Genomic DNA, 8,760 nt, shown 5'->3' on the forward strand with positions numbered 1-8,760 from the left:
TCCCTGATGTAATGTTCTTATTGTTCAGAAATGAAAAGGCTGCACAGACTGTTCAAAAAGAAAATATGCTGGAGTCCAATAACAATTCTGTTAACACTGAAATATTTTCACCGAATCTTACAAGTAAGTACTGTACATTAGCACTTGTTAGAATAGTTAAAAAGCACATAGACCATTTTATTTTGTGTTACATGTTCCCATGTGTTGCTACAACTGTTTACGTAAGGTGTGTGTAATGTTTTATTTATTTATTTTACATTTTGACCTGTTTTTAACTTTTAAATTGCATTCCCTGCCTCAAGATGGCGTCCCATGTACCTGCATGGACCTCTCAGAACTACACTTCCCATCATCCTCCTGCTCACGTATGTAGCTGAGATGGATTTACCAGTGAGCATGAGGGAAATGTAGTTCTGAGAGGTCCATGTACATGGGAAGCCATCTTGAGGCAGTACTTATTTTTCACCTTAAGAGCGCAGTATATAGTTCTATTTTTAACCGCCAGGAAAAAGTTTACTTTTTCTAGTAGCAATATAGTAGTAGATTTAGCTGTTTTTAAGAATGTTTTAAAATGTGTGTTGTACAGTAGCCTTAAATCACTTTATTTGCACAGGTTTAGACTCCGAAATGACCAACACAGAAGAGGAGACTCCTCAGCTAATGAGAACAAAGAGTGATGCAAGTTTCATGAATGTACAGAGAAGATCCAAATACCGAACTTCAGGAGAAATGCAGAGGATTAAACGTCATAGGTTTTCCATCAATGGTCATTTTTATAACCACAAGGTAAAGAGGAATATATCATTTGTTTACAAGTCAATAATCTTACTCACGCTAGTTTTGGTCTTTCTTGGTTTACCATGACATTATAGACATTATAGGTGGCTTGCATGAATACCTAATCATTCTTTTTCTGTTGCCACTGTGTCCACGCCTACCACTGTGTCCAGTAATGCTACTATAAAAGGAAGTAATGCTGATTATCTGACCATTATATATATTCTTACAGGCAGGCATATACCGCATGTGCCTATCCATCCACTTGCCTGACACATATCGTACCTCTGTCTTGGTAACTGCTAATGTAAAACAAAGCTGTCTCCAACAACACTATATTTGTCTTTTAATCTAAGTTATGTGTTTTTCCAAAACAACCATTCATTTGTGTCACACATCTTGGTTGTTCGTCTTAATTTGCCAAATGATGAAGTCATTTGCCAATGTGTGTATATGTGGTGGCCATACAGTGAGTAAATTCACTTTGTTGTGACACCGAGGATGCTGTCTTTTTTTTTTCTCACAAAAACAGACATTTCTGGTATTAACAGTATTTGTGTATGAATGTTTTGTTCTGTCAGGATGCAGCTTTTCATGTACGCCGGTGCACCACCAGTGCAACTAGAATAAACACGGATACAGAGAGATCACTTGACACTGCCATAAATAATATCTGAGGTTGCAAAGTTCATTGAGTACACAGAGGTCTTAAAACACTTGTTTAAAAAACAGAAAGGAAGCAGTGTTTCTTTTTGGTGTGGAAGACAAGCTGTCTCACAGAATAAAGCTGTAAGGCAAAGGGCATGCCTATTTTAAAATCAATTTCTTACCTTTTAACAGCAGCAGCAATATTGTCACTGGTTACACTGTTCTTCTATTGGTGATCTTTGGGTTCTTTGTTTGTGTTTTGTACTGCAGTTTGACATTTGCAGCTCTATGCAAGACAGAATCAGTTTAGACTCACTTCGATGGTCTAGACTACGTAACCTGCAGAAAAGGAACCAGGATGATGGAGCAGCAGTTTAGCTAGAGCTGTGTATTCAAAATATTAGCAAATCCTCAATTAAAACCAGAGAAAACCCAAAAGATTGTCAACACAATAAATGAGGAATAGACATTATATTAATAAAGCTAATAATAATGCATAAGAAATTGACTTTTAAAGCATCAGTTAGCACTCCTGATTACAAGAATTATAATTTGGTCGCTACCTTTTTAAGTAAAACTCCAGTTAAAGCAACAAGTCAAGACACAACAAGAAAACAAAGAAGACATAGTTACGCAACAAAACATGATTATAAGCTCAAGTTTCCAAAAGAATATTTGGTTTGGCTTTATTCAGGTTGAGTTCTAAATCACACTAGATCTCCTGTAGAAGAAGATCATCATTCCAACTTATTGTTTGAAATATCAGCCAGATAAACTATTTGATTCCTGCTTGAACAAGAAAACAAGTCATATATTTGCCATTATTACAAACAATATTTTAAATGACTTCATCAAGATATGTAGGTGATAGTGTGTGAAATGGATTTGTGGTTTTGAATGTTAAAACACTGCAGTTACGCAAAACACTGCCTGCCATTCTTCATTATTATTTTAATACTGTTATCCTTTTGAAAATGCCTCTTTAGTGACTGATTTTGTACTGAAGGATCACAGAAGGCACTGTTTATATTTTTAACACATGTGAAATATTTACCAGGTTACATGTTTCATCTGTGGATCCATGTACTGCAGTGAGTAATTATCAGGATGAATCAAGAATAATAAAGCCTGATGTACATTGTGTATACAGTATCTATGCACACATTTCCCATTTTATTTCATTGACCTACAGCAACCAAATGTACTCTTGTTTTACAGACTTCAGTGTTCACTCCTGCCTATGGATCTATGACAAATGTTAGAGTGAACAGTACTATGACCACACCACAAGTACTGAATTTACTTCTTAACAAATTCCGGGTACTTTTTTGTTTGTTTGTTTTTTTTTTTTTTAGATCTTTAACATTTACTATATAGAATTATTTATTTTAAACAAGTGATTAGTTTTGAATTTTAGATTCATAAAAATACTAACATCAGTTTTGAAACCAACCTATGACTATTAAAAATAAACTTTTTGCCAATTAATTCTAAAAATATTATAATTAATAATACATATGCAAACTCTTAATGTTGTTATATTGTTGTGATGAAGTTAGTACATATCTGAATTAATGTTTTCTTTGAAGTATCTGACTGTCCTTACTATTACTGTCATTGCTCTGCAGTCAGTATTTCAGCATTTAATATTATAAAAAGTGAAGAAACAATTGCTCTTACGTATTACTTTTGAATTTTATATTTTGGTACACAACTATGTTTAACGATTACAGGTTGAAAATACGTCTGATGAATTTGCACTGTATTTGCTTCATGAAACCGGAGGTAAGTTCTGTGTTTTATCCGACTCAGGATGCAAGACCAGTGCCAAATATGCCGTTTTAAAAAGTTCATGTGCATGTAAACCAGCAAGTATCTTCACGCTTGATACTGGTTGTGGAAATGCCTTTTGATGTTTGGCACCGTTCACACAGAAGTACTAATGCTGTTACCACATGTTTGCAATAAATAGTATAAGACAATAGAAAGGACAAACCCAGCGACAGTGATTCCAGTTTTGCTCTTCAGGTACAATATATTAAACAAGATTACAGATGTTCAGTCTCATAAACTGTGACTACACCTCAAGTTTAATTATTTTCGATTCAAATGACATTTCTTATCGTATGCACCTAACTCCAGTGCTCTATCTGAATTTGATAGGTGGTGAGTAGACGTGAGAAGAGTTATTCTTCCACTTCAGGGGAATAAGCAATGTACTCAGTGAATAACTTGTGAGTCACAAAGAAATAATATCAGTGTGAAAAACCAGTGCCAGATAACTTGACAGCTGTGTTCGTAATAACAGCTATTTAAGGATAACTCTTTGGGTTAACAAATAATATTAACTTATAAAATGAACGTAATCCTGTCACACCTGTAATCGCTCTGTAAATCATATTTGTTTTCTTTTGCTTTTTCTGTTTTGAATTTAAAGGGGAAATATATTCAGCATACAGGGGTGTATAAATTAATCAGTTTGTCCCTGTGAACATTAAAGACATTGTACACTATATGCGTTTACCTGTCAATATTATTAACATTTAATTAAATACTTTTCAATGTTTCAGAACGAACCAAACTAAAAGACACAGAATACCCGCTGATATCTAGAATACTTCATGGTCCCTGTGAAAAAATAGCAAAGATATTCCTAATGGAAACAGACCTGGGAGAAGAAGTCACCTATGATGTGAGTTTTATGATTGTTTAAAATGTTCAGTAGGACAGGGTTTTTTATTTATTTATTTATTTTATTTTTTTATATAAAGGGATTAACTAGAAATCCCTTCAGTTGCATTTATCCCACAAAAAGAAGTTCTCAGCTTTAGTTTCACAATTTTAGTTTATGGTGTTAGCACTGGCTTTGTCTCTGTTTCTCAGTTCATTCCTGGAGAGAGTTCTCTGTTATTTTATCAAATGTTTTGCAGCTGTATTATAGTCCATAGGTGAGGCATGTACCTGCTGCATTCAGTGTACTCGGCCATGCCCTTGAGATGCTACTGTGTTAAGTGTTCTAAATGTAAAATGCAACTAAATTATGTAATTACTTGTTTACAGATTAATAATCAGTAGTTCTAACAGTGTTGCTTTTTTGTTGGACTTCTGCTTTAGGTTGCTCAGTATATAAAGTTTGAAATGCCTCTACTTGACAGTTTTGTTGAAAAATTAAAAGAAGAGGAGGAGAGAGAAATTACAAAATTAACAAGGAAGTAAGATATTTAATTGAAAATAGGAATCCTTATTCTTGAAAAAATAAACTCTATTGTCTTACATTAGCGCATGTCGGACGTTAAATGCATGACACTGACTTCTTGTTTTTGCAACAGAAATTGCAAAAGTGTTTCACTGTCACATCATTTGCAGATTTTGTATGTAGAATGCAGTAAGCCAATATTTGTGGACAATGCATGCAATTAAGGAGCAAAACTCATTAACTGCACCTTGCTAGTGTAAAATGTAATGTTGGGTGATGACAGTTCCTTTATTCACTAATGTTAACAGTAGGTTCATTGTGTTTATGTTATCAGATCTCGCCAGCAGGGGGTCAAAATTACCTGTTGTGAGATCTGATACCAAACATGACTGCGCACAAGACAAGAAGCCTGTTGATTGGCTCAGATTATGCTTGTAACATTGCAACTATTACATTCAAGTTAGCTCCCACTTTGAATACCGGATTGACCAGTTTGTTAAATATGTCAAATTATGAATAAATGTAAATAAAATGAGCTTTGGATGACTGCTACTGTTTTTATAGCAGTGGATAGGGCTATCAGGGAATACTTTTGTTTTTACTCCTAAGTTTCTTTACTAAACCTTTTTTTTCCCCACTTTGTTTGAAGGTACAGTGCACTGCGATCCATGATCCAGCAGCAGTTGGAGGACATAGCTGAGAAAGGCAATCATTTCTGAGCAGATTAAATTTAAACACAGTTAACACTGAACGTTACAAACTCCAAAATTACGGTTGAGTGTGTCTGTGCTTCACTTTCTGTAGTCTGATCCACCCAATAACAGACAAATCTGGAGCCTCACTGAGTTATTACAGTTCTTCATTGTATTGTCAGAAACGTAAATTTTTAAATCAAACAGATTGTAATTCAAACCGTAATTCCTGTCCTAATTCAGGTGTGGACACAAAATATGAAATGGCAACAGGGAGCCAGCTCAGTGCTGGATTCTTTTTTTTTTTTTTTTTTTGCTTTTTTTTTACACATCACACAACAGGTATAAGACAAGCCATCATTAAATGGAATACATCTGACAGCTTGATTGTAACAGTAGCTCTGGAGAGCAGATGTACAGACCAGACCAAACCAAAGTTTCAATGGGGAATGTGCCTTTCTTTTGAAAGGAGTTACTGTCCAAATTACTTAAACATGTAAACCGTATTTAAAACTACTGTATGTAAAATTATAATTGTCCATTTTGGGTGTAATCATTTGTGTATAATTAAGAGTATGCTAAAATGCATGGTAGAAAAGTGCTTCACTTTAGGAAATACAGCTATCAAATATTTTCTTAGGAGAGCCAAAGCATGAAATGAGTTTGCTTCCGGAAGTTGGTCTTCACGCTTTGGCTCTGCATCCCAGTAAACAATCACTGCTTTTTCTACGACTCGCGGAGTTCATCATGTAACTGAAGGGAAATCAACGAAAAATGTATAAAGGCTTTAGTCAGTGTTTTGTTAATTAATTCCTAGGAAAATATGTCCTTAAAGGAAAATACAGGTTCACCATAATGCGTGCATCTTTCATATAGGAAAATGTCAGTAAATTATATCAGGTCAGCTTTACTGGAAATATTTTGTCAGCTCTTTGTCATTTAAATGCACTTGTGTAAGATTAATGTACTGGCATAATATATGTGTATTAGATGGTAAACTGCAGTAAACTGTTGTCCTAGTTTATCAGCCTGAGTCCTCAGGAACCCTAACAGTGCAGGTTTTTGTTTCAAACTGAAGCTTAAATTATGTTTTACATTTGCATTGCTTTCCGGTGCACATATAAATACAGTATGTAATGACTGTGAATACATGTATTGTTATATGTACACTAGAGTACAATACAAACTTTGGAAAAAAGAAATGACTTTGAACGAAAAACAGGATGTTACAGGTCTTTGAGGAATGAGGTTAGGAACCTGTCTCCTAGGGTTACGTGTTCATTTTTTAAATGTTTCTGTCTGATAAGAACTTTGCTTTGTGTGATTTAAAATCTTAATTCGTGTAAATTGTTGTAATATTAAAGCAGCAATATTTAAAGTTAAGATATAGATGTTTGATTAACTGAGCACCTGTCCAAAACATAGGAAATGCCACTCTTTTTGAGTATCTAATAGGGTTTAATAAAGTTTTTTTTTTTTTATAAACATTGCTTTTACTTGTATTCTAAATGTAAATATTGCATACCTATTTTTGACTAAATACCAGTGTACATCTTTTTAACAATGTACTTTAATAAAGCCTCCATATTTCTATGTACCTACATTTTGTATCATTCCTTGTACTCTATACTCTATACAGATATCACTGACTGTTGTGTTTCTTCAGCAAACTGCAATGCATACTAAAATGGATTGTCCTTGAAGGGAAATGTGTTTACAAATGCTAATACGCCTCTGTGTTTGTAAAGGGAAAAGGGTAAGTGATTTTGAAATTAAGTGTTGAAAAAGGTGGTCACTTACTCACATGTTACATCATTACATCACCAAATCTGTATTTTATTGTGTGGTACTATTAGCATACATTGATTTTATAATTCTTTCAGTTTTAAAAAAATATGTTTGTGTTATAGCATTGATGCCAATGCATTTTATTCTTAAGCACAAATATTGGAAGATATTTTCCCATTGACTAGGCTGCTTTAAAGATGATACACTCATGGTCCCCTCTTGAAATGGGTTGGCATGTTTTATAAACTCACACATCTTGGCTATTGGAATCGTATATATCGATTAAATACTGCAGGCCTGCGTAGAAATGTATGAAATATATCCTCTCAAAAAAATCTAAACTGGGGTCAGGTATGCCCATGTACAGAGTCTGTCTATAACATGAATGTTGAAAGAATTAAGATGATCACAGAATGGTCCTGATGGCTCTAGGCAGGTATAGCAGCACTGGGCAGGATTATAAAATTACATTGAGGGGACCATACAGGCTGTTCTGGTCTGAGGCATGGCTTACAGCACTGTGACACTCCATAAAACCAGATGTATGCAACAGTCACTGAAGGGGGAATTAAAGTCCTTGGAACTAAATCCTGTTTGGCATATGTTCAATGTGGGATGGACAGGAAGATGCACACACACACACACCAAACCCACACAACCTTCACCAGCAGTTGGTGATGATGAACTGCTACAGATGCTTCGGGTGGAATGAAGTATCTGGCCTTCAATCTATAAGCATGTGTTAAAGGAATTTTAACACGTTGTGGGCTAACAAGCATCTTTATTATCCAATGTAGTTTGGGACTTTCCACATGGAAAGATTAACTTTTACGCCATATATATATATATATATATATATATATATATATATATATATATATATATATATATATATATATTATATGTATATAATTCGACATAGCTGGTAAAAAATTGAGACATACAAACTTATGAATAATTTCGTCTGCTGTTTCCGATTATGTGTGTATTGATTTTATATAATCTGTACAAATCACAATATCCGTTTCTTTAAATTCTTCTGTTTTGTCAATGGCCAGAATAATTGACATCAACTCTGCAATAAATGCTGACACGTGATTTGATAAAGGGAATTTTAAATTTAGTGAACATACTGGGTCAATAAAACTGCTTCTGGTGAACGAGACACATTCACGTCACATTCATGCTAAAACATAGCTGTAGTTTACTTCATCCAGTGCGTTTGTACTACTCAACAAGCTGTTTAAAGATGCCGAAAACGATAATTAAAAAATCACCCCTAAACATCGGATCAATGAGTTTGGCAATAACCTTCCAGGTGAGTGTGGTATACTTAGCATTAAATTAAAAGTATTATACTGCTCAAATATTGTTTGTAAAATGTAGACGGTCCCTAAGTGGTTTGTAATTGTTAGACGGTCCTTCAAACAGAAAATAGCAGGAGAACTTAACATGGCTGTCTGCGTGTTGTGCCTATGTTCAAATGTATTAAACAAATTTACATTTACACTGGATACTGAGTGTACATTACAGTAACAATGTAACTCGAGATCAGCTAATATAAATACTATTTATTAGTACACAGACGTATTAGTAATGTTTAAAGTAAAATGGTACGTATATTTGTTTATATTACTGATTGATTTAATATATAATATG

The 8,760-nt window shown here is 34.2% G+C and overlaps 1 protein-coding gene across 5 annotated transcripts in view; it reads left to right on the forward strand.

Moving 5' to 3' along the window:
* The window catches only part of LOC121325615 (ras association domain-containing protein 4-like), a 39,082-nt gene extending 32,172 nt beyond the window's left edge, over positions 1 to 6,910 (forward strand). For 3 of the 5 annotated variants that reach the window (XM_041268425.1, XM_041268426.1, XM_041268429.1), the window contains 7 exons: positions 29 to 123; positions 614 to 786; positions 2,644 to 2,745; positions 3,159 to 3,210; positions 3,996 to 4,117; positions 4,540 to 4,637; positions 5,271 to 6,910. In XM_041268425.1, the coding sequence (XP_041124359.1) occupies positions 29 to 123; positions 614 to 786; positions 2,644 to 2,745; positions 3,159 to 3,210; positions 3,996 to 4,117; positions 4,540 to 4,637; positions 5,271 to 5,340 (712 nt within the window). In that variant the 3' untranslated portion in view covers positions 5,341 to 6,910. Of the gene's footprint in view, positions 1 to 28; positions 124 to 613; positions 787 to 2,643; positions 2,746 to 3,158; positions 3,660 to 3,995; positions 4,118 to 4,539; positions 4,638 to 5,270 lie in introns of those variants that run through there. The other 2 variants (XM_041268428.1, XR_005951355.1) reach the window with 2 other exon arrangements.
* The last annotated feature ends 1,850 nt before the right edge of the window (positions 6,911 to 8,760 follow it).

This window comes from Polyodon spathula, chromosome 13 (assembly GCF_017654505.1).
Source record: "Polyodon spathula isolate WHYD16114869_AA chromosome 13, ASM1765450v1, whole genome shotgun sequence".
Taxonomy (NCBI): Eukaryota; Metazoa; Chordata; class Actinopteri; order Acipenseriformes; family Polyodontidae; genus Polyodon; species Polyodon spathula.